Raw genomic sequence first — 27,589 nt, 5'->3', positions numbered from 1 at the left:
GAGTTTAAGTCGAATCTTAGAGATAGAGAGGGAAATGAGCAAAAATAGGATATTGTGGAAGAATGAAATTAATGACTTAAGGAACGAAATCGTTGGACTAATGGATTGCTTAGCAAAAGCAAACATTGAAATTTCCGACCTGAGGAAAACTAACTTGGATCTAAGAAACGAGAATAAGGAAATGAAAAATGATATAAGAGAGCTGAAGAGTGAAAATGAAAAGAAAAGAATGATACTACCAATAGCGACAACTTAAAAAAAAGAGGTAAACAACAAAACACAAGAAATTACTCAAAAAATCGAAGAGAACTTAGGTAAGGAAAGTATCTAAAAAAATAAGAAATGGAAGGAAAACATTGAAAATAATGGAGACTAAACTAAGGGGTGAAATACCATCCATCGATGTTGGACATGGACTATACAATTACTGGATTAAAACAGAGACAAGAAACAGGGAGAAGGAATCATGTTCTTGGCTAAGAAACCTTGAATGTGACAAAAATTGCGGAGGGCAAAGGTAATGTAGAACTGATCATGATAAAAATCGAAGACACGAACATGAAAAGTAGAAAGTTTATGGTGACTTATGTGCCCCCAAAAACCAATGCTTGGAAAGAGAACGAGCATACGAAAATGCTAGAAGATACAAGGTAATCATTAAATGAGATACTAAGGTAACTATGGAGACTTCAATTGCAAAGAAATTTGTTGGGAAAACATGACAGTGAGAGGAGAAGATTTGTGGGGTAATGTATTACTGGACATGACCATGGAATATATAATGACTCAGTTGGTCAGTGAAAACACCAGATACAGAAATAACGAGGAGCCGTCGAGACTAGATTTAGTATTTACAACAGAACCTGAAAGTGTGGATAAAATCCAATACAAGACACTAATTGGAAAGAGTGACCATATACTCATTGAGACTGAAATAGAGGAAGAAATACACATGGAGAGAAATGAAAATCATAGGAAAGGAAGATTGATGTACAACAAAACGGACTTTGGAAAAGTAAAGAAATTCTTCCAGAATGCAAACTGGGAAAAAATTTACTTGGAAGAGACAAAAGTGGAAAGGAAATGGGATATCTTGTTGGATAATTACAATGAAGGGGTGAATAGGCACGTATCAAGACAGAAGCTAGAGAGAGTGTACATTAAATGCTGGTTTAACAAAAGATGCAGTGAGGAAAAAGATAGAAGGGACAGAGCTTGGAAAAGATGGAAAAAGAAAACCTGGAAAATGGCAAGCATATATAAACTATAGAAATGAGTATGTTAAAGTGAGAAGAGAGGGAAAATTATATTATAGATAAATGCAAACAGCAACCCAAGCTATTCTATCGATACGTGAATGATAAACTTAAGAATAAACAGGAAATGGTGAAACTACGCCAAGGGAATATAGAATACACAGAAGAATTAGAAATGGCCGAAGTCATGAATAATCACTTCAAATCTATTTTCACTAGAGAGAAAGCACAATATTGGCACGAAGGAAATAAAAGGCGGTCTCGCCCCATGAGCGAGATAATAATAACACAAAAAGATATAATGGAACATCTATCAAACCTTGACGTTAGAAAATCACATGGCCCGGATGGAATTGCAAATTGGATTCTAAAATAATGCAAAGAAGAATTAACGGACAAAATACATAACATAATAAGTTGCTCACTTAACGAAGAAAAAATACCAAAAGACTGGAAAAATGCTAACATTGTACCAATATATAAAAGAGGAAACAAGGAAGAACCAACTAACTACAGGCCAGTCTCACTAACAAGCACTATAGCCAAAATTTGTGAGAAAATCATCAAGAATAGATGGGTAAAACACCTGGAAGACAATAACATAATAAACCCAAGACAATTTGGGTTCAGACAAGGAATATCATGTACCACAAACTTAATATGTTTCTACTCAAGATTAATAGACAAAATACAGGAAAGGAATGGATGGGCTGATTGTGTCTTCCTGGACTTACAAAAAGCTTTTGACAAAGTACGACAAAAAAAAAAAAAAAAAAAAAAAAAAAAAAAAATGGAACATACAGGAGGGATACCAGGGAACTTACTAAATTGGATGGAGGACTTCCTGATTGGTAGAAAGATGAGAGTAGTGCTCAGAGAAAAATATTCAGGTCGGAAAGACATGGATGATGATGTGAAATGTTACATGAGCTTCTTTGTAGACGACGCCAAACTATTAAGGAAAGTAAAAACTGATAAGGATTGCGAATCACTGCAGGAAGACCTGAATAAGGTATGGAACTGGAGTCAGAAATGGGAAGTGGACCTCAATATTAACAATTGTAGCATAATGGAGTTTGGAAAAAGCAAAAATCAGGACAATATAGAATTGGGACCAAGGAGGTAAAGTAGGAGAGATCCGAAAAAAGATTTGGGTGTAATTATCTCAAACGACCTGTCCTATGATAAACAGATAAACAAAATTGTTGGAGAATCCTACAACTTGCTAAGATCAATTAAAGAGATATTTACATATTTGGACGAAGAAATTATTAAAAAATATTGGTCACACTGATAAGGCCTATACTAGAATATGCAGCGACATTGTGGTCACCCAGCACCAAAAAGAATATAAAGAAAATAGAAAGAATCCAGAGAGCAGCCTCAAAAATGGCCTCTGCATTTGCAAACTTGTCATATGAGGAGAGATTGGCTAAACTGGTGTTACCGACTCTGGAGCAAAGAAGAGAGAGAGGTGACCTACTGACCATCTACAGAATCATGAAGGGCACAGAAATACTCGATAGAGAGGACTTGTTAAACTGGTACAAGAGAAACACAAGAGGACATGGGAAGAAAATAAAAAAAAACATAGATACAGAAGAGATCTGAAGAAAAACAGTTTTCCACATAGAGTGGTAGACACTTGGAACAAACTGGATAAAAATATAGTGTGCGCAAAAACCATTCATGAATTTAAGAGCAAACTAGACACTGCGAGATACAAAGGCGGGACACCACGAGCGTAGCTCCCCTTCCCGCAAAATACAACTAGGTAAATACAACTAGATAAACACACACACACATACACACATAGAGAGAGAGAAAGAAAGAAACTGTGTTATCGAATCTGGATTTTTTTTTCTCGAAATTTCTGACTGTTTGCAGGATCAGAATTTTTAAATCTTTTTACGTTATGATTCTGCTATTCTCCTAGATTTTTTTTTTTTTTTTATCTGTCTTCTTCCCGTCTGTATATGTGTTCTTTTCTATCGTCGTCATCTTCGTCGTCGGTGTCGTCTTCGTTGTTTTCGTCGTCGTCATCTTCGTCGTCGTCGTCGTCGTCTTCGTCGTCGTCTTCGCCGTCGTCTTCGCCGTCGTCTTTGTCTTTGTATTCGTCGTTGTCTTCGTCGTCGTCGTCTTCGTCGTCGTCGTCTTCGTCGTCGTCTTCGTCGTCGTCGTCTTCGTCGTCGTCGTCTTCGTCGTCGTCGTCTTCGTCGTCGTCGTCTTTGTATTCGTCGTCGTCTTCGTCGTCGTAGACGAAGAGGTAAAGAGACTGGAGTCCATGAGTACAGCTCCAGCCCCATATACTAAAACTAAGTAAATACACTACAAACAAAAACACACATACACAATCTACACATACATACCCACCTCGTGGGGCTGTGGTTAGATTTCTTGCTTGCCACTACGGCGGTCCGGGTGCGACTCCCTCCCAGGGCTGAAATAATTTCAGTATCGCTTTGCTGCGGGTTGTTACTCCAATTCATGTGGGCGGGGAGTTGGGTGTGTGTGCATGTAAGGTCACAGTATTATTCATAGATTGGTCATACGAGCTCTGAGCTCTCATCCGGAAGGTTAATAACTGTTGATCACCAGTCCAACACGTGCTCCAAGACCATGGTGAATGTTGAATCACATGCATACACATGTTTGCACATATACTGTACACACACGCAAATCTACACGCGCACGCGCACACACACACATATGTACATATAAATACGCGCGCGCAAACACACACACACACACACACACACACACACACACACACACACACACACACACACACACACACACACACACACACACACACACACAATGATATGAAGACGGGACCCCCACGAGCATAGCTCCCCTTCCCGTAAAATACAACTAGGTAAATACACACACCAGCCCACTCTTCAGGGAGGAGAGCAATTTAAGAACAAACTAGATGTTGCGAGATACAAAGACGGGTCAACACGAGCCTAGCTCCCCTTCCCGTATTAAGAACTAGGTAAATACACACATACACTCAACTCATACGCCAGACACATCATTGGAGATGGGGAAACAAGCTAATCAAGCTCATTTTTCAAGACCTATTTGAAAGACAAGGAAGATACTGGGCCAAGCAACTTTGATCTTACTTGGAAAAGCTAAACTTAAACCTAGAGGATTTTAAAAACAATACTAAACCTCAAAGCCAGGATAAACGATAATGACCCAGTCATATGGAAAGCCGAACTGGCAAGTAAACCCTCCTTATCACAATACGGCGATGGGAATCAGAAATAAAAACGGAAGAAGAAATTTATTAAAATAACCTAGAGTCTATTCCGCACCAGGACTAAAACACTGAAACTTAATTGGAGAAATCGACACACAAACCTGCCGGGCGGAGCGAAGAAAACATCGAGCATTTCTTACTAGAGTGCAACGAACTATCACCGATCAGAACCCGAAACAAAGTGCTCCAACAGCCCTACCTACAAAACAAAGACGCGATCCTCATGAAAATATTAATGTTCGATGCTAAAGCAGAAAACCTAGAGGAGAACCGACAAACAATATATAAACTCTGGAAACATGGAGCAACTAAAGTCCGAAATTCAACGAGGTGAAACCCAAAACGAACAAGGGGTTCCGAAGCCAAGACATTCACCCCACCGGCCACCACCACCACCACTACTAGTATTTCTACTACTACTACTACTACTACTACTACTACTACTACTACTACTACTACTACTACTTTTTTCTGGAAAAATACGACCTCCATCCTCGTGGAACTGTGTGGTGGAAGCAGCAGGGTCTGTCTCCCACAGACACAGTTCATTGTCCCCTCTCCCGCCAATGACTGTGGTCGACGACCCTTGTATTTATCTATTTATTTATTTATTTATTTATTTTTTATTATTATTATTTTTTTAATAATGCCTAATACAAAATTTCATTTATCCTACTGTCAACCACCGTCTGCTCAAAATCTAGGTTTTGTATATGTGCTGAATTGGGCGGTGGGGACCTGGTACCTCGCAGGCATAGGAGAGCTGATCTTTGGAGTGAGAATGACAGTCTACATCTCATCCATGAAACAGTGCTGCTTTTTGGTTGTTTCTTTTCAGCCATCACCTCAGCCAGCCGAGCGTAGAATGCCTTTGCTCTAGGACCCATCCCACCTGAAGTCGTAAAGGTTATAGGAGTGAATGAGCCCTGGTCTACATTCTGTATGCGCTCTTCGTACATCCTGATCTTCTCATACTCGTTTCGGGAGTGGGATGCCTCAATAGTTAGGTTGCTGTAACAGGGGGCCATCGGATCAAATATGCGTATGTCAAAGAAAGCTAATTGTCCCCGTGTCCAGAAAACTCTTGCGCTGACATCAACTCTTGCTTCGTCTGATGTGTTGGACGTGCTGTATCTGAAGTTCTCCCCTCCTAGTGGGAGTAATGTTGGTTCGATAGTCATATTCTTGCACACCTCCTGAAGCATTTGGACAGTGAGATCTATTACCTCATCGTGTCGCATGCAAATGAATCCACCCTGCTTGCATATCGCCGCATGGTCTGAAGTAAATTATACACCACAGGAGCATCTGTTAGGCAGCCCTCCCAATGGCCACCCATACCTCAGGGCAATGGCATCCGTGAATTCTCTTTTGTTTAAGGTGAATCCCTTTGCCCTGATTGGTAGTGCTGTCAGTCAATTGGACGCCCCAACTTCCTGCGCCATTGTTATCTTTCTTTTTATATAATTCGATAGCCGAGCTAAAAGTGCTCGAAGTTCCTCCTTCTGCCTCTCCTCTCTTCCCTTTGAAATGTTTCTTCTAATTTCTCTAGTTTCCTCCATGATAGTCTCCTTCCGTTGATCTTGTGACACGATGTTGTTTGTCAATGAAGACGTGAGTTTCATGGAGTTTTGGTGTTTTGTGTCGGCAAGGTTTACCGGGTTGGAGATGCCTAGCCCTCCCATTCTAGGTGGAAGTTCCATAAGTTTTCTTTCCTCTTCGTTTATTGTCCGTCCGTTGGTGATGGCCGGTATTAGCTCGTGTCTGATGGTTTCTTCAAGGGGTCTTAGTAGGTCGGTGATATTCGGTACCGTCCTCCCTCCCACAGACACAGTTCATTGGCCCCTCTCCCGCCAATGACTGTGATCGACGATCCTTTTATTTTTAATTTTAATAGATCCTAATACAGAAGTTCATTTATCCTATTTTCAACCACCGTCTGCTCAAAATCTAGGTTTTGTATATGTGCTGATTTGGGTTGATGGAGGGAAATGAGGAAGAGAGGGACATGGTCCAGGAGGCCAGGCGTCTTGTAAACAAGAGGCGGACCGACAATAATGATTTTGGTGACGACGGGATCAACAAAAATGTAAAGATTAGAAGTATAGATAAGAGCAGCACAGTGGAAGGCGATGATAGTAGTTTCCAGGGATTTAAAGAGGGTGGGGGGGATACCAACCTCCCCCGATTGGCAAGACTAGAGGAGAAACTTGATTAGATGACCGAACATTGGGAAAAAAAGGTTCGGTAACTTAGCCAAAATTGCGCAGAGTTGAAAAATTGGAAGAACTAAAGAAGGCGAACAAAAATTTAACTAATGAAATAGAAGAATTAAAAAGACAGTTAAAAGAAGTAAAAGTGGAGAATGAAGAATTAAAGAGGAATAATAAAGACAATAAAGAGGCCATAGCAAAAGAAGCACAGGGTTGGAAAAAAATCCAGGAAAACAGTAAAGTTGCATTTACTGACATAATTAAACAACAAATGAAAGAACAAACTGAAAACTCAGTTATCAAAGTGATGAGACAGAAGGAAAATATAGTAAGAGACTTAGCAGATAAAAAGAAATGTATAATTATATTAGGAATGGAAGAGAAACATAACCTAGATAGAACTTCAAGAATTAATGAGGAGAAAGAAAAAGTAAGCAGTTTACTAGAATTAGTTCAGGAAGATGAACCTGAAATCATGAAACAAATTGAAGAGATGTGTAGACTCGGAAAGTATAGTACAGATAAGACCAGACCAATTAAGATTAAATTCAGGTCACAAACGACGGCAGAGAATATCTTAACAAAAATAGGGAAACTAGCAGCAAGTGAACAATATAAAAAGGTATGAATAAAAAGAGAAATGAAGAGGAAAGAGAGGAGGAAAAAATGAAAAGACATGAAGCTTAGGAAAAAAACGAGATGAGAACAGAGTCAGAAAAATAGAAGTTCTATTGGAGAGTAGTGAATATGAAAGTAAGGAAATACGACATACTAGAGAAAAACAAAAGGGAAACAGAGAACACAATGGAAGTGGCAGAAAACTAAGAGTGTCTTACACAAATATAGATGGATTAATAACAGGATTGAATGAGCTGAATGATTATCTGAAGGAAAAAGAACCGGACATAATGGGAATTTTAGAAACGAAATTAAAAGGTCCACTACCACCCAACAGTATAGGACATGATGCATATAATTATTGGATTAGAAACGGAGAGACAAAACAAGGGGGTGGAGTTATGTTCCTGACTAAGAAGGATATAAACGTGAGGTGTGTCACATATGGAAAGAATACAGTAGAGATGATTATGATCGAAGTGGAAGACAGAGATAAGAAGAGCAGAAAGTTTGTGATAAATTATGTGCCTCCAAAAACAGCCTCGTGGGAAGAGAGTGAACATAAAAGTATGTTAGAAGACACAAGGATAACATTAAATAAGATAATGGAAGATGGAGAAAGAATAGTTATGATGGGCGACTTTAATTGCAAAAAAGTCTACTGGGAAGAGATGACAGTAAAGGGTGGAGACAACTCATGGGGAAATGTTCTACTCGAGATGATTATTGAACATACAATGACACAGTGGATACAGGAGAACACTAGGTATAGAAATGAAGTAGAACCATCGAGACTAGACCTAATAATCACATCTGAACCTAAAATAGTGGAAAAGATTGAATATAAAACACCAATAAGTAAAAGTGATCACATATTGATTGAACTGAAATTAAATGAGGAAAAATACATGAAAAGAAATGAACAATATAGAAAAGGAAGAATGATGTATGAAAAAACAAACTTTGATAAAATAAGAGAATTCTTTCAAAAAGAAAACTGGGAAGGAATATACAAAGAAGAAACAACAGTGGAAGAGAAATGGAATATTTTGACAAAAATTGATAAAAAAAAAAAAGGAGTGGAAAAGTATGTCCCAAGACAAAACAAGAAAAAGAATATGTAAAGTGCTGGTACAACAAAAATTGTAGGGAGTTAAAAGACAAAAGAGACAAAGCTTGGACCAAATCAAGAAAAACAAAAGAGCTGAAAAATGGAAAATATATACTTGTTATAGAAATGAATATGTACAAGCGTGCAGAGAGGAAAAGAGAAAATATGAAAAAAGATGTCATAGAAAAATGTAAAGATCAACCAAAACTATTTTACAGATTTGTAAACAACAAACTGAAAAACAAACAAGATTTGGAGAAATTAAGACAAGGAGGAGATGAATACACAGAGGAAATAGAAATGGTGGAAATTATGAACAAGCATTTTAAATCAGTGTTTACAAAGGAGAACATACAACCTGAAGAGATCGCATGGAAAGAGAAAGTCCCTCCTATGAAAGAAATAGAAGTAACAAAGAATTAAATAATGAAACACTTGAGTAATCTTGATGTCAGAAAATCGCATGGACCAGATGAAATAGCAAACTGGATTTTGAAAGAATGCAGGAATGAACTGGCAGACAAAATACATAGCATAATAAACAGTTCCTTGAAAGAAGGAAAAGTTCCAGAAGATTGGAAAAAAAGCAAATATAGTATCTATATATAAAGGGGGAAATAAGGAAGACCCTACCAACTATAGACCAGTCTCTCTAACAAGTACAATAGCAAAAATTTGTGGAAGAATGATCAAAAGTAGATGGGTAAAATATTTAAAAAAAAAAAAACAACGTGCTAAATCCAAGGCAATTTAGATTCAGACAAGGACGATCATGCGTCACCAATTTAATATGTTTCTATTCAAGGCTAATAGATATAATACAAGAAAAAGATGAATGGGCTGATTGTGCATTTCTAGACCTAAAAAAAGCTTTTGACAAAGTACCACATAAGAAGTTGCTTAAGAAATTAGAAACTGAAGGAGAAATACAGGGCAAACTGCTTAAATTGATGGAAGACTTTTTGCAAGGAAGAAAAATGAGAGTAGTGATAAGAGACAAACACTCAAAATGGGATGAAATAATAAGTGGTGTTCCACAAGGAACAGTTCTCGCCCCAATAATGTTTGCTATATATATCAATGATATGGATGAAGAAATTGAAAGTTATATGAGCTTTGCAGATGATGTAAAACTATTAAAAAAAGTGAACACGGAAGAAGATTGTGAGTCACTACAGAGTGATCTAAATAAAGTATGGGAATGGAGTAGGAAGTGGGAGATGGAGTTCAACACTAAAAAGTGTAGTATAATGGAATTTGGAAAAAGCAAAAACAGAATAACAGGATCATATAAATTGGGAGAAGAAGGAATAAAAAAAGTAGAAAATGAGAAGTCATTGTTATAAATAATATGTCACCTGAGAAACATATAAATAAGATTTTTGGTGAAACTTATAATTCAATAAGAACAATCAAAGTGGCATTTACATACCTGGATGAAGAAATGGTGAAGAAAACTCTAATCACTCTGATAAGACCAAGATTGGAATATGCAGCAACGATGTGGTCACCAAGTACAAAAAAATGTATAAAAAAACTTGAAAGAATACAAAGAGCAATTACAAAATTGGCACCAACACTCTCAAAACTATCATATGAAGAGAGACTAGCAAAACTTGAACTACAGACACTAGAGCAAAGAAGAGAGAGAGGAGATTTGATAGCTATTTACAAAATCATGAAAGGCATAGAAATTATTGATAGAGAGAATCTGATAAAATGGGATGATAGAAATACAAGATGACACGGAAAGAAAATCAAGAAAGACAGCTATAGAAGAGATCTGAAAAAGAACAGCTTTCCTCACAGAGTAATAGACAGTTGGAGCAAGTTAGAAGAGAAAGTGGTGTGTGCAAAAACAATACATGAATTTAAAAATTGTTTAGATAAAATGAGATATGAAGACGGGACACCACGAGCATAGCTCCCCATCCCGTAAAATACAACTAGGTAAATACAACTAGGTAAATACACACGTACACACCCACCCACACACACCCACCCACCCACCCACCCACACACACACACACACACACACACACACACACACACACACACACACACACACACACACACACACACACACACACACACACACACACTCACTACTCGGTGGCGCGGTTGGTAGAGCACTGGACTCGAAGTACGGTGGTGCTCGCAGTACCTGGTTCGAATCCTGCCCAGGGCCGAAATTATTTCGGTATCGCTGCGCTTCGGGTCGTTACTCTGACTCTCGTGGGCGGGGAGTTGGGTGTGTGTTTGTGTGAAAGGTCATAGCATTACCCATAGATCGGTCATACGAGCTCTGAGCTCTCTTACGGGAGGGAAATAGCTGTCGATCACGAGTCCAACACGTGATCCAAAGACCAAGGTGAATACACACACACACACACACACACACACACACACACACACACACACACACACACACACACACACACACACACACACACACACACACACACACACACACACACACACACACACACACACACACACACACACACACACACACACACACACACACACACACACACACACCATCCTACTCCTCAGGAAGGAGAAGCAATGTTTTAATGTTTTGTAAATGGGTAAAAGCTTTCCCAGACGGTGGGGCAGTATGGAACGCTAACCACTGCACCAACAATCTGCGTATGATTGTAGTAGTATACAGTATATACAAGTAACATATATAGTCTTTTCCTGTACTGGGAGAGCCCTTTTGCAATGTTTCTCACCAGTAATTCACGTGTCAAACGGAAACCAGCCCTACGCAGAAATAAAGACATGAAGCTCAAAAACAAATTATCTTTTAATGACCAATTGCTACATTGTTTTTATTAAATTTTGTGGTCCTTTGCAATTGTATAACATTATGTTGCTTCATGTACTGTACTAAGTCAGTTATTCTTCTGACATCTTATTGACTTCTGCTTGACATCCTACAAATAGGTATTGATAAGATATGTGCTGATTCAAAGATGGATTGTAATTATGAAATGGAAAAAATATATTTCATGTGTGACTGAGAAGCTAGTGTTGTCAGATGGTGGATTACTTTGGGTATAGCGGTTGCGTGCAGCATCTGCCATGATAAGAACTTACAATACACGTGATGCGTGCAACCGTACCAGAATGTCCAGATTAGAGAGTTCACGGATACTAAACCCAATGTTCACTTTTCATGAGACCCTTTTATGTATATCATCGACAACCCACTGACAACTACCAAATATTTTGCAGTCTGCGCGAAAGGGCAGACGTGTTGCATGCCTAGAGAAGTTCAATTACAAACTTATTCTCATATGATCCTGTTACGAGATTTAACTTGATTTTTGCTTTGGTGTAATGTTACTTCATCACTGCAAAGATTCTGAGAAAAGATTATCTCAGGAAAAAACTGCATAATTATTGTGTAAAATTTAGTTAGGCTCTTTGGTCTAGAAATAGAATTCTTGGTACACAAACTGGGATATGTAACTTTGTATCAACTACTGGCAGTGGCACGACAACACTTGGAACTGGAACACTAGATCACGCACAGTTCCAGGTGGCATCGGCCGTCGCCCAACTAGAGCTTTCCAAGTGCACCTGCACAGCGTTAAATTGGAAGGGGTCTCTTTTGAAAGATTCCTCGAGCTTAAAAATTTGTCTTAAAGTCCAGAGTTTTCATCTTGCCACTATATTTTTGGTAAATTAATATAACACTCACTCACATTCTGTATGCAGATAATTTATTTTAAAATTTTCGTTTCATACATTTCTGTCGAAGAAAAATAGAAATATAAGGAAAGAAGCTGATTTTGTCATAGAAATCCGAAATAGAATTAAGATGAAAAAGAAAAGAAAAAACATAACCAAATTCACTCAAAATCATATCTTCCACTCTATATATATATACACATTTCTATCGAAGCAAGAAAATTAAGAATATATGGAAAGAAGCTGATTTTGTCATAGAAATCCGAAATAAAATGAAAAAAGAAAAGAAAAAACTAACCAAATCCACTCACAATTATATCTTCCACTATATATATATATATATATGTATATATATATATAATATATATATATATATATATGTATATATATATATATATATATGTATATATATATCTATATACATATATATACATACATATATATTTATATATACATGTATATATATATATATGTATATATATATTTATATACATACATATATATATATATGTATATATGTTTCATTAAAAGTGATGGCTAGTTGTGCATTAATAATTTTCTTAAAGGTATTTTCCATATACCTTATTAAGGATTTGTTTTCCTTAGGAAGGAAATTTATGACTTGGCTGTATGTAGTCATATTAGCTAGATCGCGATTTCGGGTTCAAGACCCTTCTTCAGTAGCTATAGGGATAAGAATTAATCCGAAGATTCTAGTAAAGATCTAAGTTTTATACTAGAGTTCCTATACTTGCTAATCACTGGGGGAGGTCACCTGGTATTACGGGCAGGGACGAAATGTCACGTGCGCTAGGAAGCCTCCGGGTTTGTGTTGTGGCGGAATGTGGCGTTTTGTCTCGTAGTTGGACGAGTGGCGTTTTGTCTCGTATTGGCGTTTGTGGTGTTATGTCTCATGTTTGTATTTGTAACGGTTTGTCTCATGCTTGGAAGGGCTCTAAGGTCTTCTGCTTGTACATTTAGGTTTGGGCTCAACTCTTTAATATACAACGCTTCTAAAATTGGGAGGCGTCTATCGTCAGTACATAAATCCAAAATCTCTGTGTTTTTCTCTAGTGTCTCTCTTGCTAGTGTTATGCCGTGGGCTTCTCTTAAGTGATTTTTAGGGGCTCCAGATGTCAGGTGGTATGAGAGGCGACGGGATAACCTCATTGTCGTCATGCCAATATAGGTGGATGGGAGGGCTTCACAGTTCCCTCGTGTACATGTGAACCTATAGATGACATGTGATTTCTGAAGTTCCTTTCTCTCTTGTAGGGGGCTGTTTCTAATAAGAAGGTGGCTAGTTTTCTTAGTTTTATAAAACTAAGAAAACTAGCCACCTTCTTATTAGAAACAGCCCCCTACAAGAGAGAAAGGAACTTCAGAAATCACATGTCATCTATAGGTTCACATGTACACGAGGGAACTGTGAAGCCCTCCCATCCACCTATATTGGCATGGCGACAATGAGGTTATCCCGTCGCCTCTCATACCACCTGACATCTGGAGCCCCTAAAAATCACTTAAGAGAAGCCCACGGCATAACACTAGCAAGAGAGACACTAGAGAAAAACACAGAGATTTTGGATTTATGTACTGACGATAGACGCCTCCCAATTTTAGAAGTGTTGTATATTAAAGAGTTGAGCCCAAACCTAAATGTACAAGCAGAAGACCTTAGAGCCCTTCCAAGCATGAGACAAACCGTTACAAATACAAACATGAGACATAACACCACAAACGCCAATACGAGACAAAACGCCACTCGTCCAACTACGAGACAAAACGCCACATTCCGCCACAACACAAACCCGGAGGCTTCCTAGCGCACGTGACATTTCGTCCCTGCCCGTAACACCAGGTGACCTCCCCCAGTGATTAGCAAGTATAGGAACTCTAGTATAAAACTTAGATCTTTACTAGAATCTTCGGATTAATTCTTATCCCTATAGCTGCTGAAGAAGGGTCTTGAACCCGAAATCGCGATCTAGCTAATATGACTACATACAGCCAAGTCATAAATTTCCTTCCTAAGGAAAACAAATCCTTAATAAGGTATATGGAAAATACCTTTAAGAAAATTATTAATGCACAACTAGCCATCACTTTTAATGAAACATGCATTAGAGAAAAACTCCTGCCCAAATACACTGACAATATGTATATATATATATGTATATGTATATATATGTATATATATATATATGTATATGTATATATATATATATATATGTATATATATATATATATATATATATATATATTGGTGAACCGTGGCAGTAGATTCTCTCTAAAGCATATTCTATTAAAAACGACAGCAACAATTTTTTTTAATAACTTTTTCCGTGACCTTGAGTCTCAAGCTTGCGAGAAGTAGATTTCTGGTAGGGGGAGTGGGAGTAAATAAAATTTCCAAAACTCATAGGAAACAAAAGTTATAATGAACACAAAAATACAGCACACAGTAAACAAAATACAAGAAGTGAATACAAAAAATACAGCAAAAAACAAAATACAAGAACAAAATAAATATCAAGACTTTTCGCAGATCTTTCTGCAGCCTCAGTTGAAATGAAGAAAAATTGAAAAGGAGCATATTCCAAATGAAATGAAAAGCACGGGGAGAAGTCACCGTGTTGTAACTGGGTGAGGTCACACGTATGACCACGGAACACAGGGAGAGATCACGAGTTAGCGGACACGGAACTTGGAGAGTTCACTCCCGGGTTCGGCGCATGCTGACAACCCTGGGATCAGAACACATACAAAGATTACAAATGATTACAAAGGCGGAGCATGCCGACAGGAGGCCTTTTGGTCCATATCTAGGTCGGATGCGAAAAAATCATGATAATGATAAACAAATAAATGAACAAATAAAAACTATAATAATGTAAATAATAAATAAAGTAAATAAATGCATAGATATAGTTAGATAAACAGGTAAATAGTAAATAATAATAAATTGACATATAACTAATAATAAATGAGAATCAAACAAATAATAATAAACAAACGGATAAATGATAACAAAACAAATAAACAAATAATATAAAATAAACGATAGTCATTACAGCATCTTGCTTAGGTGTTTATCTAAATGATTCTTAAAGCTTCGAACTGAACTACATTGCACTGCCTCTACAGGAAGTTTATTCCATTCATTAACTACACGGTTGGCGAAGTTGTTTCTACCTACTTCCAAATTAAATCTATTTCCGGACAGTTTGAGACCATCGTTTCTTGTCGGATTCTCATTCAGTGTGAAAATTTTGTCACTTTTGATGTTGTCAATTCCCTTTAGAATCTTAAAGACCTGTATCAAGTCACCTCTGAGTCTACGCTTTTCTAAGGAAAACAGAATCATGTGTTTTAGTCGATTTTCGTATGATTTATTTTGATATTTAGAATCAGTTTTGTAGCTCGCCGTTGTACTTTTTTCAATCTGTCAATGTCTTTAATGAGATTCGGTGACTATACGGAAATAGAATATTCCAAATGTGGACGAACTAACGATTTATATAGCTTATTAATGAGTGATGGACTTTTGAAGTCAAAAGATCGCGCAATTAGTCCTAGAATCTTATTTGCTTTCTCACTGCTTGGATAATTTGAGATCGTTACTGATAATTACGCCGAGATCCTTTTCACTTTCCACATTTGTTAACGAATATTACCATATTTTTTCTTTACTGTGTCTTTTTAGATAATGTATTTGACAGTAACTATGGTGTGTGTGTGAGAGAGAGAGAAGAGGGAGAGTGCATGAGTTCCGGCCACAACGTGAGTAGAAAGGCACGTGTGGTCCACGTGGCTGTATTGACATTTACTATTCACCACGTTTTCTTTGCTTCCACTTGATTTAATTGGATAATGAATTATCAAATAATTTATCTGCATGTTTCGCTTATTACTCCCAATAGATTGATTTCTGGAGATTAAAAACCTCAAAGTAAAATTTGAAATCCATTTTCTCAATTTTTTGTATTTGCATTATATTTCATTTGAAAGATTACATTTTATTCTACATTATGTACCACGTCCATTATGATGTGTTGAATATTGAAACTTCCAGAAGTATTTATCTAAAAAACCATGCCCAAATAGTTGGGGACTATTAGCGGTTTAAATATTATTTTTGCACAATAAAATAGTATTTTATTGTGTGAGTATATATTGACAAATTTCAATGAAACTTGATCAGAATGACTATAATGATGAGCATAACTTAAAAAAAAAAAAAAAAATTCTAGCTCAATTGAAAAAGAAAAAAGTATCTGAAGGAGACCGACATCCCGCAACGGCCAGGTGGTCGTGGCCAGCTGTCCTAGACCCTTTCTCAACATGTTTTTCTCCCTTGGCATCCCGCATTGTCCATTCATCGTACACTTGCTCATCTACCATCTCCCTTTCTGGCTACCTTCCCTATCCAATTTTAATTTCCTTTATTTCACCGCCTCTATAATACATTACAATCCAGTCTGCTCGCTTATCAAACTTGTCTTCTTTTTAGCCATCAGTATTATTCCCAGCATTGATGTCTATAATATTGCTCTTTGTTTACTTCTTAGTTTTGCTTTAATTTTCTTCATCGATATCAAAGTTTCACATCGGTAGGTCATAGACTTTCCGTTTCAAACATACAGATGATGTTCTTATTATTCAATAAACATTTTCCAACCACTTGTGCTATGTCTTTCTTTAGTCCTAGCTTTCGTTCTAAATACAGTACAGGTCCCCATCTTCTTCAGGATTATAATCATAGATTATAATTGCTTGACTTTGAACATTCTATCTATCTATATACCTAATTGAAGTTTTTCTTGGTGAAATTGCATAGTATGTCTTGCAAGTCTTTTGCTGTTTCTGAAATGAGAATAATGCCATCCGCAAATTTACGGTGATTAAGATATCAATAATTTTCTAAATTTTCTCTTCAAAATTCAGTTTTCAAAATCCTTTTCTTTACCTATTATTATCTTTTTCTCTCGTATGTAGGCAAATTTTCATGCTTGCGTATAAAGTTTGAAATTAACGTTTCATCAACAAAATCAAAGACCTTTTCACAATGTACAAAAGCTAAAACAAAAGCTTATTGTATTGTATGATTTCTTTCATTACCTGATTCAATGTCTGCAGGTGATCTATAGTAACGAATAAATATATGGATAAACAAATTAACAGATAAACAATAAAAAAGAGAAAAAAGGTCAATTAGCATTTATTTGGTTTCATTGATTATGCATCTGTCTATTTGTTTGTTTGTATATGTATATATCATTAAAAGTGATAGCTAGTTGTGCATTAATTATTTTCTTAAAGGTATTTTCCATATACCTTATTATGTATTTGTGTTCCTTAGAAAGGAAATTTATGACTTGGCTGTATGTAGTCATATTAGCTAGATCGCGGTTTCGGGTTCAAGACCCTTCTTCAGTAGCTATAGGGATGTTCTTTCTTATCAGGATAAGAATTAATCCGATGAGTCTAGTTAAAGTTCTAAGTTTTATACTAGAGTTTTTTACTTGCTAATCCCTTTAGGGGAGGTCATCTGGTATTTCGGACAGTGACGAAATGTCACGTGTGCTGGAGAGCCTCTGGGTTCGTGTTGTGGCGGAATGTGGAATGCTTATGGTTATAGCGTTTTGTCTCCTATTTGCACGAGTGGCGTTTTGTCTCATATTGGCGTTTTTGGTGTTACGTCTCATGTTTGTATTTGCAACGGTTTGTCTCATGCTTAGAGCCCTTCCATGCATGAGACAAACCGTTGCAAATACAAACTAGTACTCTAAGGTTTTGGTCTTTTATTGTGCGTGGATATGGTACAGATGAGAGTAAAAGGGAGGAGATAAGCAGTATGTTTGTAAAAAAAAAATGGATGTGTTGGCTTTGAGTGAAACTAAGCTGAAAGAGAGGGGCGAGTGTGAGTTTGGGAATGTAGTTGGGAGGATCTCAGGAGTGAAAAGAGGACGAGAGAGAGAAGGGATGGCTATACTAGTAAGTGAAGAGATAAGTAAGCGTGTAGTGGAGTGGAAGAAGGTTTCTTCAAGATCAAGGTGAAGGTGAAACTGGGAAGGGAGATGTGGGATTTTGTAAGTACATATGGGCCTGGTAGTGAGAAGAGTGTAAAGGAAAAGTAGGCTTTTTGGATAGGTTTAAATGAATGCATAGAGGGTTTAGGGAAAAATGTCAATGTAGTTGTATTGGGAGACCTAAATGCTAGGGTAGGAAATAAACCAATAGACGGAGTTTGTTTGGAAGTGTGAAATTCCAGAAAAAAAAAAAAATCGTAGTGGAGAGTTGATAGTGGAGATGTATCTAGAAAGGGAGATGATGATTGCAAATACAGTGTTTAGGAAGAAAGTCAAGTATACGTACACATGGGAAAGGGTAGTGGATGGGAGAATGGTAGATAGAGCGTTAATGGACTATATAGTGTAACCAGGAGTATAGTAGGAAGAGTTAAGGATGTACATGTTCTAAGGGGAGAGAGTTGGGGAAGCTCAGATTTTTTTTTTTTTTTTTTGGAAGGTAAGTTGAGACTGGAGGATAGATGGAGAAAGAGGAAAAGGATAGAAGGTAAGGAGGTAATTAAAGTGAACTGCTTAAATGAGTAGGAAAAGGTGTAGTACAAGGAGAAGCTGAGAGAGGAGTGGGAGGGAGTGAAGGAGAGAGTAGAACTAGGTGTGGGGGAAGAATGGGGATAATTCAAGGCGGGAGTCACAAGGTGTGCAAAGATGGTGTGTAGAACAAGGAAGGTGGGAGGAAATAGAAGGAAAGGTAGTGAGTGGTGGGATGATGAAGCAAGGAAGTTTGTAGAAGAGAAAAAGCGAGCTTTCACAGATTGGTTACATAATAGGATGAGGGAATCATATGAGAGGTACAAAGAAAAGAGAAGTAAAGCTTAAGATAAAGTAGGCAAAGAGGAGAGCAGATGTGTAATGGGGTAAGAGTATAATAAAAAAAAATTGAAAGTAATAAAAAGATATTTTGGAAATACCTGTAAATTAAAAGAGGAAGAGGAGGCGAATCAAGTAGAGAAGAAAAGGTAAAAGGTGCATATGGAGAGATGATAATGGAAGAGAAGACAATAAGAGGAAGATGGGCAGAGTATTTTAGGGAGTTGCTAAAAGTGAAGGAGGATAGGAAGGGAAAGATATTTGCAGTGGGAAACTCTAAGAAATGTAGTTGGGAAGGCTTATGGTAGGGTCTTGATTAAGAGGATTAGGAGAGGAACAGAGGGTGAGGAACAGTGTGGGTTTAGGAAAGGTAGGGGTTGCGTGTATCAGCTTTTTATGATAAGACAGATATGTGAGAAAGCATTATGAAAAGGTAAGGATGCATTTTGGGGTTTTACGGATTTGGAAAAGGCTTATAACAAATTAGACAGGAAGTCACTGTGGGAGGTATTGCAGATATATGGGATAGGAGGAAAGCTTTTAAGAGCAGTCAAGAATTTATTTTTACGAGAGTAGTATAGGTTGTGATAGAATCAGAAATGGAGAGAGTGAGTGGTTTGAGGTAGAGGTGGGTCTTCGTCAGGGATGTGTTATGTCGCCCTGGCTGTTCAATTTATTCATGGACGGGGTGGTACGAGAGGTAAATGCAAGGATAGTGGGTCGGGAATTGGAGATACTTAAAGAAAATGGAGATAATCCAGTTGTTGTTTGCTGACGACATTGCTTTTGTAACAGGATCAGAGGAGGAATCGAAGAAGCTATTGACGAAAATTTGGGAGTGTGTGCCAAAGAAGGAAGTTGAAGATAAATGTGAATAAATGTAATGTGATGAGATGTAAAAGGAGAGAAAGTGGCATCAAACTGGAAGCCAGTATTAAGGGAGAGAGACTAGAAGAAGTGGATAGTTTTAGATACCTGGGTGCAAAAGGGAAGAGTGGAGGAGGTGGTAGAATGTAGAGAGAAGCAAGTATATGTCTTGGAAAATTATAAAGTGTAATGAGAAATAGACATTTGGGAATGGATGCTAAGAGGAGATTGTATGAAGGAGTGGGGGGTCGCCGATTTAAAGAAGCGGCCTTGCTGTGGATGTCCTGTGTCTTGCGACACTGCTTCTGATCCAGGGCAGTGGGCGAGAGGCAGGGATGACCTATCATCCAGGAGGAGCTAAGAAAAGAGGGAGGTAGGGGGTGGATTGTGTGGGTATGGAATGGGTTGGAGTGTTTTTTCATTTCTTTTTTGGCTACCTCCCTTGTAAAGGGGAAAAACCTTTGGTGTATGTATGTATGTATGTACTTATTCATTTAACCTATTAATTACCGGTAATTAATTTTTATTTATCATGTATCTACTCATTCATTTTTTTCTAATTATTGACTGATTGATTGAATGAATGATTGATCTGTATATTCATCTATTTATATACTTATTGATTTTTTTTCTATTTATTATATATGTATATATATATATATATATATATATGAATATATATATATACACATATATATATATATATATATATATATATGTATATATATGTATATATACATATAAATTTGTTTATTAATTTATTTATCTATACCTATCTATCTATAAATTTATTTGTCTACCTATTAAGATGCAGAGATGCATCATCCAAGAGGAGCCAAGAAAAGAGAGGGAGGGGGGGTGGATGGGGGTGGAGTGTGTGGGGATGGAATGGGTGGGAGTGTTTTTTTTTCATTTTTTTTTTTTTTTTTTTGCTACCTCCCTTGTAAGGGGGGAAAACCATTTGGTATATGTATGTATGTATGTATGTATGTATGTATGTATGTATGTATGTATATATGTATGTATGTATGTATGTATGTATGTATGTATGTACGTATCTATTCATTTTCCTGTAAATCAATTCTTTTTTATTTATCATGTATCTATTCATTTATTTACTTTTTTGTTTTCTAATTATTGACTTATTGATTGAATGAATAATTGATTTGTATATTCATCTATTTATATACTTATTTACTTTTTCATTTATCTATTTATTTTATGTATATATGTGTGTATATGTATATATATATGTATATATATATACATATACATATATATATATATATATGTATGTATGTATATACATATATATATATATACATACATATGTATATATATATTGGGGTATTGGCTGCTTGTTATTGTGGCAAAGTAGCATGCAGTCGATACTTTTGGGTCTATATGGGACGCCCCTACGGACCAGAGCCACACATCATTTTGTCTATGATAGAGGAAAACTCTGTTCATAGAGAAATGATGACACTTTTATACTATGACTGTCCCTCCGTTATGCTATCCCCCAACCCCTTGCTGCTGTCCTGTACCATTTCTCTGAGTATTTATTTTCTGTGGTGGGGGAAAAGAAAACTGCCACCAAATATTTCTATTTGGATCGTAAGAGGCGAGAAGAAAGGGACGGGGAGTAGGACTAGGCATTCTTCTCCTTGTAGCCCCACAGGGGACATTCCTAAACGAAAAAGTAAAGGCATAAGAGGGTCTGGGAGTTTTCCGACCAGCACCCTAAGGTTTGGGTCTTTTAATGTGCGTGGATGTGGTACAGATGAGAGTAAAAGGGAAGAGATACGTAGTATGTTTGTGAGAAGAAAGATGGATGTGTTGGCTTTGAGTGAAACTAAGTTGAAAGGGAAGGGTGAGTGTAAGTTTGGGAGTGTAAGTGGGAGGTTATCAGGAGTGAAGAGAGGGCGAGGGAGGGAAGGGGTGGCTATTCTAGTAAGTGAAGAGATAGGTAAACGTGTAGTGGAGTGGAAGGAGGTTTCCTTAAGAATAATGTGGATGAAGGTGAAACTGGGAATGTCACCCCCCGTCGTCTCCTGAGAGAGCGTTTCTATTCTCTTTGTTCTAAAGTAGTTCTTGAGGTGTGAATAAAATAGGTGTAGTCGTTCTGATGCTTGTTGGTCTAAATCAGTACACCTCGAGAATCCCACCTGGAACTCTCTACATAACGTCAAGCCACCTTCGTTCTGACATCACTCTTTCATTCATCCAATAGTCTCAAACAAGTGCCACACCTTAAGGGCGTGATTTTCCTTTCTGCACCAATGATTGTTCTCCTCCACCTATTTCTCCAAATAGAGAGGCTGTTATACTCCTCTAAACTGTGTCACAATGTAAGCATTATGTCGTAACAAAAAAATGGCTTGTCCGCTTACAGTTACAATAGTCAAAACAATATTACACCAGGCGACACTCCGCATTCAATCTACACTCAGGACTTTTAAATATATACAAGGCGCGAGTCTGACTCAGCTATCCTTGACGCCTGTCGGCCGTCGGCCGTTGTTTTCATAAGTGTTCATAACAACTGGCCCTGGATTAGCATTCGTTCTCCATCTACCTCTCGATCTACTCTGATTTACCTTAAATGTCTACCTCCATCTACCGGCCTCTTACAGGGCTCGGCAACTACCGTTGGTCGTCCCGACCAATTTCTTATTTCCCTCTTACAGGGCTTACTAATATATACTTGAAATTCATTCTATAGTCTTTTACTTCTCAAACAAGTGCCACACCTTAGGGGCGTGACTTTCCTTTCTGCACCAATGATTTTTCTCCTCCACCTTTTTCTCCAATTAGAGAGGCTGTTATACTCCTCTAAACTATGTCACAATGTAATCATTATGTCGTAACAAAAAATGGCTTGTCCGCTTACAGTTACAATAGTCAAAACAATATTACACCAGGCGACACTCCGCATTCAATCTACACTCAGGACTTTTAAATATATACAAGGCGCGAGTCTGACTCAGCTATCCTTGACGCCTGTCGGCCGTCGGCCGTTGTTTTCATAAGTGTTCATAACAACTGACCCTGGATTAGCATTCGTTCTCCATCTACCTCTCGATCTACTCTGATTTACCTTAAATGTCTACCTCTATCTACCGGCCTCTTACAGGGCTCGGCAGCTACCGTTGGTCGTCCCGACCAATTTCTTATTTCCCTCTTACAGGGCTTACTAATATATACTTGAAATTCATTCTATAGTCTTTTACTTCTCAAACAAGTGCCACACCTTAAGGGCGTGACTTTCCTTTCTGCACCAATGATTTTTCTCCTCCACATTTTTCTCCAATTAGAGAGGCTGTTATACTCCTCTAAACTATGTCACAATGTAATCATTATGTCGTAACAAAAAATGGCTTGTCCGCTTACAGTTACAATAGTCAAAACAATATTACACCAGGCGACACTCCGCATTTAATCTACACTCAGGACTTTTAAATATATACAAGGCGCGAGTCTGACTCAGCTATCCTTGACGCCTGTCGGCCGTCGGCTGTTGTTTTCATAAGTGTTCATAACAACTGACCCTGGATTAGCATTCGTTCTCCATCTACCTCTCGATCTACTCTGATTTACCTTAAATGTCTACCTCTATCTACCGGCCTCTTACAGGGAAAGGAGATGTGGGTCTTTGTAAGTGCATATGGGCCTGGCAGTGAGAAGAGTGCAGAAGAAAGGGAGGCATTTTGGATAGATTTTAATGAGAGCATAGAGGATTTAGGGAGAAATGTCAATGTAATAGTACTGGGAGACCTTAATGCTAGGGTAGGAAATGGTCCAATTGATGGAGTGGTTGGGAAATGTGGAGTTACAGGAAAGAATCGTAGTGGAGAGTTGGTGGTGAAAATGTGTCTAGAAAGAGAGTTGATAATAGCAAATACAGTGTTTCGGAAGAAAGTCAAGCATAAGTACACATGGGAGAGGGTGGTGGAGGGAAGGGTGGTAGATAGAGCGTTGATGGATTATGTAGTGGTAAATAGGATTATGATAGGAAGAATTAAGGATGTACATGTGCTAAGGGGAGAGGGTGGGGGAATATCAGATCATTTTTTGGTGGAAGGTAAGTTGAGAGTGGAGGATAGATGGAGGAAGAGGAAAGGGACAAAAGGTAGGGAGGTTCTTAGAGTGAACTCTTTAAATGAAAAGGAAAAGGAGAAGGAGTACAAGAAGAAGCTGAAGGAGGAGTGGGAGGGAGTGAAGGATAGAGTAGAGCTAGGTGTGGAGGAGGAATGGGGATGGTTCAAGGAGGGAGTCACAAAGTGTGCAAGGATGGTGTGTGGAACAAGAAGGACAGGAGGAAATAGAAGGAAGGGTAGTGAATGGTGGGATGAGGAAACAAAGAAGGTTGTAGAAGAGAAGCGAGCTTTCACAGATTGGTTACAAAATAGGACGAGGGAGTCATATTAGAGAGGTACAAAGAAAAAGAAAAGAGAAGTAAAGCAAAAGGTAAAGGAGGCAGAGGAGAGCAGATGTGAAATGGGGTAAGAGTATGATAGAAAATTTTGAAAGTAATAAAAAGATGTTTTGGAAAGAAATTAAGAGAGGAAGAGGAGGCGAATCAAGTAGAGAAGAAAAGGTAAAAGGTGAAGATGGAGATTTGATAATGGAAGAGAAGGCAGTAAGGGGAAGATGGGCAGAATGTTTTAGGAAGTTGCTAAATGTGAAGGAGGATAGGGAGGAAAGATAGTTGCAATGGGAAATGCTAAGAAAAGGACCGTGATGAGTGAGGAAAATGGAGGAGAAATAAGGAAGGATGAAGTGAAGGCAGTTGTTAAGATGATGAAAGCAGGTAAGACACCTGGTCTGGATAGATGCCATGCAGAATGTCTAAAAAAAAAAAAAAAGAAGGTACAGTGCTGGTGGACTGGCTGGTGAGGTTATTTAATGTTTGCTGGAGAGAGGGTAGAGTGCCGGAGGACTGGAGGAGTGCCTGTATAGTTCCACTTTACAAGGGAAAAGGGGACAAGTGTGAATGTAGTAGTTTCAGAGGAATTAGCTTGTTAAGTGTAGTTGGGAAGGCTTATGGGAGGATCTTGATTGAGAGGATTAGGAGAGGAACAGAGGGAGTAATTGGTGAGGAACAGTGTGGATTTAGGACGGGTAGAGGTTGTGTAGATCAGATCTTTGTTGTAAGACAAATATGTGAGAAAGCTATAGAAAAGGGGAAGGATGTTTTTTGGGCTTTTATGGATCTGGAAAAGGCTTACGATAGGGTAGACAGAAAGGCACTGTGGGAGGTTATGCAGATATATGGCATAGGAGGAAAGCTTCTAGGAGCTGTCAAGAGTTTTTATGAGAGTAGTAGAGCTTGTGTCAGGATTAGAAATGGAGAGAGTGAGTGGTTCGAGGTAAAGGTTGGACATCGTCAAGGATGCGTTATGTCGCCCTGGCTGTTCAACGTATACATGGATGGGGTAGTGCAAGAGGTAAATGCAAGGGTAGTGGGTCAGGGATTGGAGATGGTTAAAGAAAATGGAGAAAACAAGGAGGTGAGCCAGCTGTTGTTTGCGGACGACACTGCGCTTGTGCCAGGATCGGAGGAGGGATTGAGGAAGTTGGTGACAGAGTTTGGGAGAGTATGTGATAGAAGAAAGCTAAAGATAAATGTGGGTAAAAGTAAGGTGATGAGATGTACACGGGGTGAAAGTGGTAGTAGACTGGAAGTGAGCATTAAGGGAGAGCGACTGGAGGAAGTGGATAGTTTTAGATACTTGGGTGCAAATGTGGCAGAAAAAGATGGAGTGAAGGTGGAGGTAGAATGTAGATTGAGAGAAGCGAGTAAATGCCTTGGTGGATTGAAGAGTGTAATGAGGAATAGATATTTGGGAATGGATGCTAAGAGGAGACTGTATGAAGGAGTGATTGTGGCAACAGCACTGTATGGGGCAGAAACATGGCATATAAGAGAGGAAGAGAGAAGGAGTTTGAATGTGTTTGAGATGAGGTGCCTGAGAAGTATGATGGGGGTTACTAGGCTAGATAGAGTGAGAAATGAGGAGGTGAGGAGGAGAACGGGGGTGGAAAGGGAGTTGGGAGATAGGGTTGATGAAAGAGTATTAGGATGGTTTGGACACATGGAAAGAATGAGTGAAGAAAGACTAGTAAAAGAGGTATGGAAGGCAGATGTGGAGGGAGTGAACATGAGGGGACGTCCTAGGATGAGATGGATGGATGGGGTGAAGGGGGCTTTGGGGAAGAGGGGAATGTCTGTTGAGGAAGGACGGGAGAGGACAGAAGACAGGGGTGAATGGAGAATGGTTGTATATGGATGATGTTGTGATGCATGAGGTGGAATGGGTGGGGGGATGGGGGGTGAGGTAGTATGTGTGAGCAAAATTTGACGCAGCCCGAAGGGAGTTCTCCCCGTCTTCTCCTTTAATGCAATGAGGGGACGGAGAGGGGGGGGGGTCGCCGATTTAATGAAGCGGCCTTGCTGTGGATGTACTGTGTCTTGCGACACTGCTTCTGACCCAGGGCAGTGGACAACGTGCAGGGATGACCCGTCATCCAGGAGGTGCTAAGATAAGAGGGAGGGTGGAGGGGTGTGGAGTGTATTCAGGGATGGAATGGGTGGAATGATTTTATGTCTTTTCCTTTTTGGGTACCTCCCTTGTAAGGGGGAAAAAGCCTTGGTATATGTATGTATGTATATATATATATATATATATATATATATATATATATATATATATATGTGTGTGTGTGTGTGTGTGTGTATTTGTATATATATATGTATATATATCTGTATATATGTATGTATATATATATATATATATGTATGCATATATATATACATATTTACAGTGTATGTATATATGTGTGTATATATATACATATATATATATATGTGTGTGTGTATATATATATATATATGTATATATATATATATATATATATATATATATATATATATATATATATATCTTTATTTATTTGTTTATCTATGTGTCGATTTATCTATCTATCTATTTGTCTACCTATTGATATCATGGTATATTGATATATTGATTTATTGATTTGTTGATTTATTGATTCATTGATTTATAGATTTATAGATTTATTGATTTATTGATTTATTGATTTATTGATTTATTGATTTATTTGTACATATGTTCACTTATCTGTTTTACTATTTATATGCATATTTATTCATTCATTCGTTCATTTAGTTATTTACTTATACTTATAAAGCATGTAAGTAGCTTAGCTGTTTGATTTTATCTATTCGTTTATCTACTCGAGAGAGACTTGGGAGTTCTAGTGAGTCCGGATTTTAAAACCAAGAAACAGTGCATTAGCGCCAGGAATAAAGCTAACAGAGCATTAGGTTTCCTTGCTAGGACGGTAACGAATAGAAGTGTAGAAGTAATTATCAAACTCTATCTAGCGATAGTTAGACCCATCCTTGACTATGCGGTACAGTTTTGATCTCCGTCCTACAGAATGGACATAAATTCACTAGAATCAGTACAGAGAAGAATGACCAAAATGATACATGGACTCATAAAATTGCCTTACGAAGAGAGGCTTAGGCACCTTAACTTACACTCTCTGGAAAGATGCAGAGTGCGGGGTGATCTAATAGAGGTGTTCAAGTGGATCAAAGGCTTTAACAAGGGTGATGCAAA

At 38.0% G+C, this 27,589-nt stretch overlaps 2 protein-coding genes across 2 annotated transcripts in view; one reads left to right on the top strand and one right to left on the bottom strand.

Annotated features, from left to right (window-relative positions):
* The window catches only part of LOC143018751 (uncharacterized), a 593,788-nt gene that overhangs the window by 310,292 nt on the left and 255,907 nt on the right, over positions 1-27,589 (top strand). The window lies entirely within an intron of this gene.
* Positions 5,178-11,561, bottom strand: LOC143031456 (uncharacterized). Its single transcript, XM_076195288.1, has 2 exons — positions 11,528-11,561; positions 5,178-5,806 (listed from the first exon to the last, which is right to left on the bottom strand). The coding sequence occupies exons 1-2, from the start codon at positions 11,559-11,561 to the stop codon at positions 5,178-5,180; spliced, it is 663 nt and encodes a 220-aa protein (XP_076051403.1).

Source organism: Oratosquilla oratoria, chromosome 1, assembly GCF_046742065.1.
Source record: "Oratosquilla oratoria isolate Oo_2021 chromosome 1, ASM4674206v1, whole genome shotgun sequence".
NCBI classification, from domain to species: domain Eukaryota; kingdom Metazoa; phylum Arthropoda; class Malacostraca; order Stomatopoda; family Squillidae; genus Oratosquilla; species Oratosquilla oratoria.
The sequence above is the reverse complement of the archived record's forward strand: the minus strand, read 5'-3'. Positions and strand labels throughout refer to the sequence as shown.